The 13,148-nt window shown below is 44.1% G+C and overlaps 1 protein-coding gene across 9 annotated transcripts in view; it reads right to left on the minus strand.

Moving 5' to 3' along the window:
- Positions 1 to 12,226, minus strand: part of TRIM9 (tripartite motif containing 9) — a 106,567-nt gene extending 94,341 nt beyond the window's left edge. For 3 of the 9 annotated variants that reach the window (XM_025870082.2, XM_073895210.1, XM_073895211.1), the window contains exon 1: positions 11,079 to 12,222. In XM_025870082.2, the coding sequence (XP_025725867.2) occupies positions 11,079 to 12,188 (1,110 nt within the window). In that variant the 5' untranslated portion in view covers positions 12,189 to 12,222. Of the gene's footprint in view, positions 1 to 11,078 lie in introns of all 9 variants that reach the window. The other 6 variants (XM_073895208.1, XM_073895206.1, XM_025870081.2 and 3 more) reach the window with 4 other exon arrangements.
- Between the last annotated feature and the right edge of the window lie 922 nt (positions 12,227 to 13,148).

The raw sequence follows: 13,148 nt of genomic DNA on the forward strand, positions 1-13,148 counted from the left end.
TTCAACATATTTTTGTGCTTTCCAAGATAGACTTATAAATGTTTTAGATCCGCAGAAATAAAGATGCTGAAAATGCAAAAGAAAACCCTCAACCTAAACTTTTATGTCATTTCTGTCTATAAATTTTAAGATGGTAATTTTGTTACAAGAGGACAATAAATCAATGGCTGAGCTGATAGAACCCCACTGCATATCTGCTGCTTGACAGGCTCTGACAAGGAGGCAGGACAGACCCCTCCCAAGGGAATCTGGCCTAGCCAGTGTGCCTCCGAGGATCTGGTCTATGAAATACTCAACCTACTTGTCTTTCACTTCCCTCTGCCCCATATTTTCCTTTTTAAATTTATTTTGTCACAAGGAAACTTAGGGGACAAATGACTTAATTTTTCAGTAATTTTCATCCATGAGAACTAATGGAACTCAGTTTACTTGTTATGCCATTATAATTTATAGGACCATAAAACGGTGCTTTCTAGGTCATGCATTTCCTGTGATTATCAGATGGTAGGACAGAATAGCGGTTCAGTCTGTGAACTCTGGAGTCAGACAGCCTGGATTCAAACCCTGGCTCTGCCTCTTACAACCAGTATGACTTTACGATCTGTCTGTGCCCCAGTTTTCTCATAGGTATACATGTGTGAATTCTGAAGATTAAATGAGAAAGTGCCTGGAAACAGCTTAGAACAGTTCCCGACATGTAGTAAGTTCTCAGTAAGTTTTTAACAAAAGTATAAAATTGAAGGCTTTCAAATTTCCACCATTATTATCGGGCTAATATGAGAAATTTAAAATAGTAGACTCTGCTAATCATTAATCTTCTTACTGACTCTTTTCTTCATTAAACCTTTTCAAACATCTACTAAAAGCATTAATGGAGGAAACAAAGGTAGATAAGAAATAATCTACAACTTTGAGTTCGTAGGGTCCAGTGGAAGATTCTAACATATGCAATTAGAGTACAGTGGAGGACGCTCAGTGTTGGAACTCAGAGATGGGAGCTAAGGAGATGGGCGGACAGAAGATAGAAGAGAGTTTGGGAACACATTGTGAAAGGGAATGGGACTGAGAATGACCCCATCTGTTTCAGATATTCAGGTGCAAGGAGTTGAGATCATGGGTAAGTGAGTCTTTCAGGACAGGCATGTTGAGGAAGAGGGGAAAGTCAGTGATACTTATTTATTCACGACTAGAAACTCAAGACAAGTGTTCTTGATTTGTCAGCATAAAATGAGTGAGTCAAAATGAAGAAAACTCTCTTTCTACAGTTAAGAAAAAAATGTGTCTCTCATTCAACCCAACTGGGTGGAGTGCCGCTGGTGCAGGAGTGACTAGGGGGCTACAGGGAGCAGCTTTCAGCTTCCCGATGGCAGGCTGGTCTGCTGCGAGGCTGGTGAGGTTGGCTCAGTTGGTCTGAAGGTCTAGTTTAAGAAAATGCTGGAGGGCAGGGCTGGTGGATAGGGAGAGGGCTCCGTGGAGAACCTGGAAAGCCATGCAGGTCAAGAAAGAAGAGGTAACTTAGGCAGATGGGACTATGGCTGGATCCGTGGCCACCGTAAGCCATACAAGTTAAAAAGATGGCAAAGCCAGGACTAAACCAAAGTGAAGTAAAATTGTGATGATTTCCCTGACGATGTGTTAAGTGCATTCTGGGCATTCTGCTTGGGTTTTTCTGAATAATCTCACTCTGAGATAGTTTTCAGTTTAAGATAAGGGTCCGGTTTAGGGTTGGGAAGAAACTGCTTGCGAGAACACCCCGGGGAAGTGTTTTTGGCTTTGAGATGTCTTTCGGGATACATTAGACATGCTGCTGACAAAACCTAGATCGTCTTTAATAATCTAGGTACACTGCTGTGGGCCATTTTATCACTAACTCTTCCTCCAAGGTTACAAACTGACTCCAAATGTCATTTTGAAAATATTAGCAAAGCACTGCTCTTTTAACTTTCATAAATTGTTGTGATATGCTCTCACAGGAGCACCTGTAGAGTTTTAACCTTTAAGCTAACTCATCTTTTCTGTTTTAATAAGTAGTTTAAAAACAATCTATTTCTATCTACCACAATTTAATGGCAAACCCAATCAAATAAGTCATTTGGCGTCATGTACACAATGCCTAAAAATAGTCAAAAACAGATCAAAGCAGTTAATTCTAATTATATTACATTAGTATTACTGAAGCCTAAACTAATTTTTTTCAGTTATTTACAATAAAATGGGAAGCAACATATATTGAACATATGTATATAAACACTACAAAACTTATATTAATTGCTTTTACCTCTATCTTTGGCTTTAATACTCAAAGAATAACATAAATTTAACTTTTAATACTTGTTTTAAGGATTAACATAAGATTTAAAGATAGTCTTATTTGGGACATTTATCCAGTTTTAGAGTAGTCTACTCCATACACCAGAAATTAAGAATGACTTATTAGCTAAACATTGTCTAGAATAGTGTTGTTTCCCAAACTCATTTAGCACTAATAAAAGAGTTTCTACAACTTAAGTGCCCATCAGCAGATGAATGGATAAAGAAAATGTGGTACACACACACATACACACACAGAGGAATATTATTCAGCCATAAATTTTAAAAAATTTAAGGAATTTCCTTTAAATTCTGCCTTTTGCAACATCATCGATGGACCTGGAGGGCATTATGCTAAGTGAAATAAGTCAGAGAAAGACCAATATTATATGTTCTCACTTCCATGTGGAATCTAAAAAAAGCTGAACCCAAAGAAATAGAGAATAGAATGGTGGTTGTCAGCGGTTGAGGACTGGGGAAATGGAAGATGTTGGTCAAAGAGTACAAATTTCCAGCTGTAAGATGAATAAGTTCTAGAGATCTAATATACAACATGGTGACTAGTATTATATACTTGAAAGTTAGGAGTGTAATTCTTAAAAGTTATCTCCACACACATACAAAAAGGTAATTATGTGAGGGGACGGAGGTGCTAACAAACGTTATTATGGCAATCATTTCACAATATACACACGTATCAAATCATCCCTTTGTACACCTTTAACTTACATATGTTATATGTCAGTGATATCTCAATAAAGCTGGGGAAAAATGAGAAAATAAATAAATAAAAAAGTTTCCAAAGTCAAATAAGTTTAGAAATTCTAGATTAAATCAAGCAGGTTTCTTTGCTGCAGAATGGATCAGTACATTGATATAATAATGTACAATGTGAACCACCAGAAACATGTTTAGAGTGGAGAGTCTCAAAATTATTTAAGTATGGAAACTTCGTGGGAACACAGTTTGAGAAATTCTGACCTAGAGAACAGGTCAAAGCAAGATGTATGTCTTCAGAGGTTTCCTGCCTTTGAAAACAAATAAAATTGATTATTGGCAGAAGTTTGATTTCAGAACCTCCCTGTCCAGCCTATTGCTCAATACGCTAGTACAGACTACACCATTAGTGAATGGGGAAACAGCATTAGATTAACTATCATATGATTTCTGCTTCATTGAATTGAAACTTCTTTCCATTTGTTTTTTGTGTTTTTTTTTTTTTGGCATCAGAATGCAGCCTTCTAAGTATAGTATTCTAGAGACAATATCTAGAATGAATATCTTCAAATACAAATGTTCACATGTGTTAATTCATATGCTTTTATAAGTGAGGACCTCTCAGTTGAAAGTAGCCGATACAGGGGCGCCTGGGTGGCTCAGTCGTTGGGCGTCTGCCTTTGGCTCGGGTCGTGATCCCAGGGTCCTGGGATCGAGCCCTGCATCAGGCTCCCTGCTCTGCGGGAAGCCCGCTTCTCCCTCTCCCACTTCCCCTGCTTGTGTTCCCTCTCTTGCTGTCTCTCTCTCTGTCAAATAAATAAATAAAATCTTAAAAAAAAGTAGCCGATACAAACTAGCTAAAGCAAAAAAGGTGGGGAGGTTTATTGACTCGAGTAACTCAAAAGGCAGGAGGGGGTAGCCGGCCTCACTCATGATGGGTTCCAGAGGCTCAAATACTGTTCTCAGAATTCTCTCTCCATTTCTCAGCTCTGCATTTCTGTGGGTTGCCTTATTTTCTTCTACTGATGTAGTTGGTAGGAGGAAGAGGCATGGACGCAGATAGCTCCTGGCTTTTATTATTCCAGCTGCAGCACGCCCAGAGGAAAGCAAGACTCCTATGTCTCTGACTCAGTATATATAAATCTCAGAAAAGGACTCAGATTGGACTGGCTTGAGTTACATGCTAATCTTTTAAATTAATCACTTTGGCCAGAGGGATACGGTATGACAATTGGCCAGGCCTATGTCCCATGCCCTCCCGCTTGGCCAGGTAAGGCAGGGCGCTGGATTGGCAGCGCACCAGAATCACAGGGCAGGACTCCTGTCCCGGGCAGAGGCAGGAATATGGTGGGGAGGGAAACATTTAACTAGAGCAAGAAAAGCACTGCTGGTATGAAGCCAAAAGACAAAAAACACAAAACACTGAACTCCATGGTTACTAACGCTCTTCTTTCCTTCTAATAAACAGATAAAATTACTGACAGGAAGCTATGTGGTTTTATTTTTCTCCCACTCCCAGCCCAACCACATGATTTCGTACTCAAAGTGAATACAAAATCATGTTATGACACCTTCTGTCCTCCTTCCTCCACTCAAACATAAGCAAAATGAGGGACTGCTTTGCTCTGACATGACCATGTTCACCAGAGTATGCAACAGATATAACAACACAAACCACTTGGTGCTGGAGCATTGCTGGGGAGAGCAAGCTCTGAGCTCCAGCTCTCAGTGTTCTCTATACTTTTCTGTCCTTTTTTTCATCATCATCAACTCTATTGCTTCACTGTCAAAACAGCTCAAGAAATCAGTGCTGTGGCTAAAACGCAGAAGATCCAAGTAGAGCAAAAGGGCTTTCTTCTGCACCCAGCATGGCTTCCTCTGAGACCCTACCAGAATGCTGGTCAGTCCCTCCCTGCCCCCGCTGCTTTCTGAAGCATTCTGCCTGGAGCTTTTCTCCAGCTGAACAGTAAACTGGGAGCTAGGTGTTGTACTAAGTGACGCTGTCTGTCAGGACTGGGACTGGGGGGAGGGGAGTGAGGCACTCTGCTGAGATGTGGAATTTAAGGGAGTTCCAAAAACCTCTGGAATCAACATCAATACTATTTTAATGTGGTATTTTTTAAAAACAAAAATCAATGCAAAGATTCTATTAGGAACAAAGGTTAAAATTTTAAACAAAGATGGGACCGATATTATTGATTGTTCCTTTTGACTCGGTGCAATACGGCTCAGCATGGCACTGTTACTGATCTTGCCTTTATTTAAAATGTTGACATTTTGTTGATCATGGATTTCTTGCATTCAGTTTTATTTTTTTAAGATAGTGCATTACAGTATTTTTTTATCTTGGTTACTGAGTTTTGGTGCCCAATTAAGCTTTGCCCCTGAGGTGAGTGCCTCACTTGTCTCAGCCTAGTCTACATCCACCTCACCAGAGGGGTGGGGTCATGGTCCAGACAGTCATCAGTCATTACCTGACGCAAACTGAACCAATCAGAATCTTTCTCTAAAGTTGCGAAGGTGAAGAGACACTTTAGTTAGATGCCAGTGGACACCTGACCTGAAATGTCATGCTGTCTTGGGGCCGGAAGAGTCCGTCAGGTCTTGTGCAGGCCAAAGAGGCCCATTGCAAGAGACAGAAGCACTGGTAAGAGTTAAACACGTGGCACATTGTATTATTTGTTCAAAATATTCTCTAAGCCCCCACTACAGGGTCCTGATCTAGTGCCTCTCTCTGTGGGAACAGTATGTTTCCTGCAGCAGGGAGGCATGGCCACATGACTTATTTTAGCCCATCAATATAAGCAGAAATGACACACCACATCTGAATAGAAACTTGAAGTGCCATTGAGTAGTTCCGTTTTGTTCTCCACCTTCTATCATAAGGTTGGCATGTTGCAAACATGCTCTTTCAGCTGAAGTTCAAGAATAGGAAGATGTGGGGCGCCTGTGTGGCTCAGTTGGTTAAGCGACTGCCTTTGGCTCAGGTCATGATCCTGGAGTCCCGGGATCGAGTCCCGCATCGGGCTCCCTGCTCAGCGGGGAGTCTGCTTCTCCCTCTGACCCTTCCCCCTCTCATATGCTCTCTCTCTCTCTCTCTCTCTCTCTCTCATTCTCTCTCTTTCAAATAAATAAATAAAAAATCTTTAAAAAAAAATAGGAAGATGTGGAGAAGGGCCACAGCCGATTCTCAGTGGGCGCTGAGGGGAGTGAGAAATTACATACTGTTGTAATTCACTGAGATTAGGAAATTGTTACTGTAGCATAACTTAGTCCAACCTGACTGATTACAGAAAATAAACTTAGTTTCTAGCTTTCCAGTTCTGCTTTCCTTGAGAGTTGATTTGTTTCATTCCCCACGAAATCCTCTGAGATCACTTAAGTGGGTTTTCTGTTCCTTATAACCAAGAGTCCCTGATAAAATTGATAACAATATTATTTAGAACTATCTTGTTCTTAATTTTTTACCATGTAATGGGTTCTATCCTCCTCTGAGCCAAGGTTGAGTTATATGCATACACACATTTTGAGAAATACTTAGATGAGAGAATTTACTGTACTGAAAGTAAGGATAATTTTTGACTGTGCATTATTCTTATTAGTCAATAACAGGTAGCTATGATAATTTTCTCTTTATGCAAACTGTGACTTGACCTGAAATTTCAATTGGTAGCATCATTTCATGGTATATACGGGAAGAACAATTTCTGCTACTTCAGAGGGATAACACTGTCTTCATTGGAGAATCTGAAAAAACTGAGTGATATCAACTATCATTTTAGCATCATTACTGAAAAACAAAATGCCTTTGTTTAATATATAAATAAATCTTTGTGTAGTGTTTTTATTCCTTGAGCTTACTTCAACTGAATATTCTCTGGACTCATGAGGCTGTGGCTCACCCTTCTGGGGTACCTTCAAGAGTAGACTTTTACTGCACCCTGTGCTCTGAAAGGAGCAAGCAAAATATCCCAAATTAGGGGATGAGGTCTTATGAAATAATTGTTGACTAGTGAGACAACTGTTTTATATAAAGCTTTCTCTTGTGCCAAACTGAAATGAGTAAGTTATACGCATTTAAATTATTTTTTCCAAAATATTTCCACAAATATAGATTTGTGTGTAGGAAGAATGGAACTCAGTGGCTGCACTAGATCTGGAATGGGATCCCCTGTCATCTAGCTCTTTCTATTATGCCTCAGTACAAAGAGGAACAACTGACTTCTCTGATACATTATCCTTAATATTTGCATCACTGTGCACAGAATGTTCTGACTGTACTAGATGTAAATTTAAAAAATATAAAAAAAATGAAGATCTGCTATCTGTTATATTTATCATAGGAACATCTAGATTATATCGTGTTTACTGCTGATAGTTAACCAAATACCATTTTGGTTACATTAAATAACACTTTGCTACACAAATACTTGATGAGATACCAACATACTACAAAGCAGATATTTTTTCCAGAATACTTTGAAAATGAAAGCATAACTGATAGTTTATTTTAAAATGTCGCTGGGGTACCTGGGTGGCTCAGTCGGTTGAGCATCTGACTCTTGGTTTAGGCTCAGGTCATGATCTCAGGGTTGTGGGACTGGGTCCTGCTGGGTGCTGCATTCGGGGTGGGAGTCTGCTTGTCCCTCTCCCTCCCCAGCTGCTTCCCGCCCCCACTCCCACACCCTAGCTCTTTCTCTAAAATAAATAAATAAAATCTTTAAAAAATAAAATAAAATGTTCCTTAAATTGTAAATCTTCTAAGAGAAAAATAACATTTGAGACAAAATTCAGAGTGGTTAGTACAGAAAGGAAAAGAAAATCTTTGCTCAATAGCACAAATACAACAGAATAGTTTCAAATGTACTGATTCAGATTGATAAAACACACCAGGAATTCGAGGATAATGTTAGATTTAGAAATGTGAATTGCTAAAATTACAGAATAGTAATAATTGTTCCAATTGCCTATTTGAAAGTATCTACAAAATGATTTTTTTGTGTAGCAATTCTTTATACCAAACTAAGTTGGATAAAGGAATATAGCAAGTGCTCCTACTAAATGAAAACTGTTACCAGGTATTTGTCTTATATGGCTACTTGATGCAGTATTACTTTTCATGGATTTTGAAAGTCATATATGTGTGAGAAGTATTTTAATTTGGTCAACTGACAACTAATGAATTTCAACCAGTTGTTTTTAAAACGTCTTTAAAAATAAATTTCAGCCATTTTGTCTTAAATGTGTAAGATGATGACTTAGAGCTCGAGGGAAATACTTATTCACAGAATTTTTTATCCCCAGAAATGACTAATTAATATGGTAGAACATTAATGAAAACTTTCAGGTCTAGTAATAATGTGTGTTGATAACTTACTGCCCAACTTTGGGGAAACTACTTAATGTAATTCTTTGCTCTCTTATGTTTTGAAGGGCATAGAAATTCTGTCCCATGGGCTGTTGTGGAAACAGAACATACACAGACTATATGAGAAAATCCAGCATTAACACATTAACTATTTTATTAAGAATATAAGATGGGGGAGTAATATTTGTTGTTCACCTAAGACGGTAAGCAAATGTTAAAATCTGTCATCTTTCTGCCTTATTTTTTGGCAGTTTAATAATTCTGATATTGATTGAACAAAAATTATACTTATTCACTATTTTGGAAAAAGTGTGCAAAAGATCAGAGAAGAAATTTTTTTTTCAACAAACCAACCTTCCTTTTCTAGCTTACTTACATGTCTTACATGTCATGTCTCAAGGGCTTTGACATTATTGGTTTTTTAACAGACATCCAAATTTCAACCCAGTCCACACCAGTGTCCACTCACCATTTCCATTACCCATAAAATGAGTGATTTAACATTTCAAATCTATACAGGGCTTGACAAAGATTAAAAGGTTGCTTTTGGTTTTAATGGATAAAGTATAGACTCTTCACAGAAAAATAATGCTGTGGTTTGACCATCCTAATGAGTGCGTGACTCTTAAGTTCTTTTTTCAGTCAGGGTGATTAATTTCTTAGTTCCAAGGATAGTTTTGAAAAGTAACTTAACATAGGCTATAGTTAGCAGTTTAAGAGTGAAATCATAACATGAAGAAAAAAATTGGCCCTGAACTCAAGTTTTGAAAACTTTCAAAATAAAATATCATTTTAAAAAAGTTAAATTGAAATTGTTTTAAAAATAGATGCATATGCCTAATAGGGCTCAAATTTGTGCTGACTTAAATTTCCATCAGTACGAATAAGATTTAATAGGTTATATGTGAGAACCCAGATAACCATAAACACGGGTCACATTCAATTAAGACTGAATTGAGAAAACCTCCTTGATTGCTGAAAAAAGGTGATATCCATATTTCTTTTCTTGTTCTTCCAGCCTGAACCCTATGGTCTCTCTCAGAGACTAGCCTTTCTAGTCTCCAAGAAATGCTGGGAAACCTTAGTGGGGCATAGCTGAGGCCTGAACACCATCTTTACTGCCCTACCTGATCCTTGGGCTTGCAACTCAATGATGTGAAGAAAATCTCCCTACATTAATCCTGAATCCCTGCCTTACCCTTTGCATCCCAACCAAGCAAATTATTTAAAAATTATAAGTGAAATTTATACACATCTCCTCAAGAGTGGTTCCCTTCCTTCTAAGCAGGGTGGGCATAATATTATAAAGATCTTTTTCCTCATGAAGCTTATTTTCTAGTATGTGTGGAGAGGAGCAATAGATAAATACAAAAATAACATGATAATTACAATACATAGCATGCCAGTTAGGGGTGTCTGAGACTAGAGGCAGCAACTGTGTTCAGAAGGGTCTCACTGCAAAGATGACATCTGAGCAACAATCTAAGGAGGCAAGAGAGTGAGCCATTCGAATACAAGGTATTTATTGGGTAAGACTGTTCCAATCGTAAAGAACAGCGAATGCAAAGGCCCGGGGGCCGGAAGGTGTCTGATGTTGGTTGAGGGACAGTGCAGCTGGAGCAAAGGGAATGAGTGGGACGAAATGAGGTCGACGAGGCCAAACGTGAACAGGTCAAGCAGGTCCTAGTGGACCATTCTAGGGACCGTCTAAGAAATGTGGGGGACAAATGGAGAATTCTGAGCAGAGGAGCGGCTTACCTAAACGTTGTTAAAGGCACCCTTCTTGAAGCTGGCTTTGGTGGAGGCGCCATCAAAAGAAACCAGAAAGATAAATCTGTTGGTAACAGGTGCCTCAAAGCTTTCAAAGACAACTACTGAAAGAGGAAAAGGGTTGAATCCTGGACAAATTCGTGTGTGGCGATTGGGAGGATGTGGTTACCCTGGGATACACATCTGCCTAGCTTTCAGGACCACACAGAAACCTCTGGTCCTGCTACTTCAGCCCCAGGTCCCTACCCCCAGGGAGGGTCAGGACCCGCAGCCATCAAGCCTTGTTGCCGTGGCGACCACAGGATTCTTTTTTTCCTCGGTTGCACCACCTCCGCCGCCTGGGGGCAAAGCACCCGGTCCCGCACCCGCTCCAGCGCGGACACCCGGTCTGGCCCAGGGCGGACTCATCAGTATTCCACCCGCGGAGTTCTCCCCGCCCCCGCCGCGAGTCACAGCGCCCGCCTACCCCGCAGCTCCAGCCTTCGGCGTTTCGCGCCGCCCCACCGCCCCCATTTCGTTCCTGGGGACCGCAGCCGGATCTGCCCTGGAGCGTTCCTGGCAGCCCCGGGCTCTGGCGTGCCTCGGCCCAGTTACGCCGCGCTTTCCAGCAGCCCGGCGGCAACCGCAGGCTGCGCCTCCGCCGCGGAGCTGGGACGCCCCGTGCTAGGCAGTGCTTCCCGGGACACCGGTTCTCAGGCATCCCCGCAACAGCTCTCTGGGGATATTCAACTCCCCTGCGCTCGGTTTAAGGTCCCCCTGCGCTTCTGCAGTGCACCAGATGGGGGAAGCAGATACAGGAGAACCTGCATTGCACCCCCACTGGGATGCACTGTGCGCAATAGGGAGACCGTCTGCTGCAAAACCGGAGGATCGGAGGCGAGGGGAGTTAGGGGTGGGTTTTCTTAGGACTCACCTTGTGCAGTTTCCACATGGCCCCCAGAGCTTTGACTTCATGGCTGGAGTGTTTGCCCTCCTCCAAGCACTGGTAGCACACAGGCATCTTGCACTGCACGCAATACATGCTGTGGTTCTCCAGCTCGTGGTCTGTGCAGGTGGAGACCTTGCGCGGGCTCAGCCGCCGGCTCACGCGGCCCTGGGCCGGGGGCACCAGGCGGTGCTTGGCTAGGGGCCCTCGGGGCGGGTGGCAGCGCAGGCGGCATGGATCGCAGTAGAAGACATCGCACTGTTCGCACATGACGGTGGCCTCCTTAGGCGCCTTCTCGCAGAGCTGGCACTTGAGGGCTGCGGCTTTGCTCTGCTGGTAGCGGTCAATTACCCCTTCCAGGACGCGGTTCTTGGGGAAGCCGCGGAGCCCCCGGTCATCCAGTATGAGGCTGCGGTGGCACTGGGGGCAGGTGATACAGGAGTTGCGGGGCACCGGGGCCAAGGCCGGTGACAGGTGGGTGGCCGGTGGCGGCATAGCCGGGGGGAACACGCGGACGCCATTGGGGGACTTCTGGCACGGGGTAGTGGGGGCACTGGCGAAACCCCCATAGGAACCATAGCCGCTGTCTGCTTCGCTGTACAGGCTCATCTTGTCCAGGTCCAGATAGTCATAGTCGGAGACCCCGGAGCCCGAGGCCCGACGGCTCTGGGGGGATTCAGACTCCGGGGTCTGTACCAGGATGTTGCGGGCGCACGCTTGACATAAATTGTGAGAGCAGGGCAGAATGATGGGCTCCCGATAAAAGGAGCCGCACACAGGGCATTTTAACTCTTCTTCCATCTCTTCCATGAGGACCGGGCTGGGAGCGAAGCCGCGGCAGCTGCAACGGGTGCCTGAGCTGGCGAAGCGGTCGACCGGCCTGTCGTATCCAGCACCCTGGCCAGCGGCGGCGGCGGTGGCGCCTTCCCGCGTCGCTTGGGCGCCGACTCCCTGTGAGGCGCTCTGTCTCGGAGCCACTGTCTCTGTGAGCCACCGGACCGCGACGCCGCGCGCCAGCCCGGGACCGCCCCCTTCGAGTCCCGCCCTACCCTGTAAACAGCGGCCCATTGGCCGACGGCGAGAGGGCGAAGCTCTCATTGGCCACACGCTCCGTCCTTCACCTCTCTTCTGCGGCCACATCGGGTTTGGTAGCCGACTCTGAGGATGAGCGACTCTTCGCTCCCGGCTGCTAGATCTCGGGAGGGGGCCGGCGTGCGGAGGCGAGGGACCGGGAAGGAGGAATTAGGCGGGTTGACTCATCCCCTCGCCCCGCTTCCTTCCGACCTCCGGTGCAGTCACCCAGGAGCAGGGGGCGTGAGAAACCCCTCCCCGCAGCTAGTAGGCCGGCGGAGGGGGCTGGTGCTTCTAGCCAACTGTCTGCGTTTGGCTTCCAGCTCTGGTCTCCGCACCGACCTACCACCGGCGAGGGCTGAGCGCCTGAGAGCCCCCTCTCCTTCCGCTGCTGGCAGCTTGGGTTGGCGCCTCACCCAGGCCTCGGTTTTTGTGCCGCAGCCGGGCTTTTCTCCCCTCCAGGAACGCGGTGCAGCCTGGCCCGGGCGCTCCCCCCTCCTGGGAGTCTGGCGCGCCGGGCATAAGTCCCAGGAAGAGCCTCTTTGCTGCTTTCACCCTCAGTCCCTCGGGCCTAAGAGGGGATTAATAATACCAATTTCTTAGTGTTGCCGTGAGATTGAAGCTAGGTGACCGATGTAAAGGTTCAGTGTCTTAGTTAAAATCTCTGCCCCTTCATTTCCCGCTTTAAATTCAGGCTCGGCCCAGAGGCTTTCTCATGGCGCGGTGTGAATCTTATGGTGTGAACGTGCCTCTCTGCCCTCTTCACTCTCCCTGCCTCTCAAAGCTGTGCTGTCACCCTACTCTCAGCACCTGGCTGAGCTTTCGCGAGGCCAGCAGTACCTTTGGCTCAATACGGGTTGCCTATTTCTCAGTGCCCACAGTTTAGTAAACTAGCGGCGGATGAATCACTATGTCACTGCAGAGTCTCAGTGTTTGAATCCAAACAGCATTATTCGGTGTCACGTGGCCTGAGCATTTACCACAGCT

This window comes from Callorhinus ursinus, unplaced genomic scaffold, assembly GCF_003265705.2.
Source record: "Callorhinus ursinus isolate GAN/ISIS: 27379988/994484 unplaced genomic scaffold, GSC_fseal_2.0 scaffold8, whole genome shotgun sequence".
NCBI classification, from domain to species: Eukaryota; Metazoa; Chordata; class Mammalia; order Carnivora; family Otariidae; genus Callorhinus; species Callorhinus ursinus.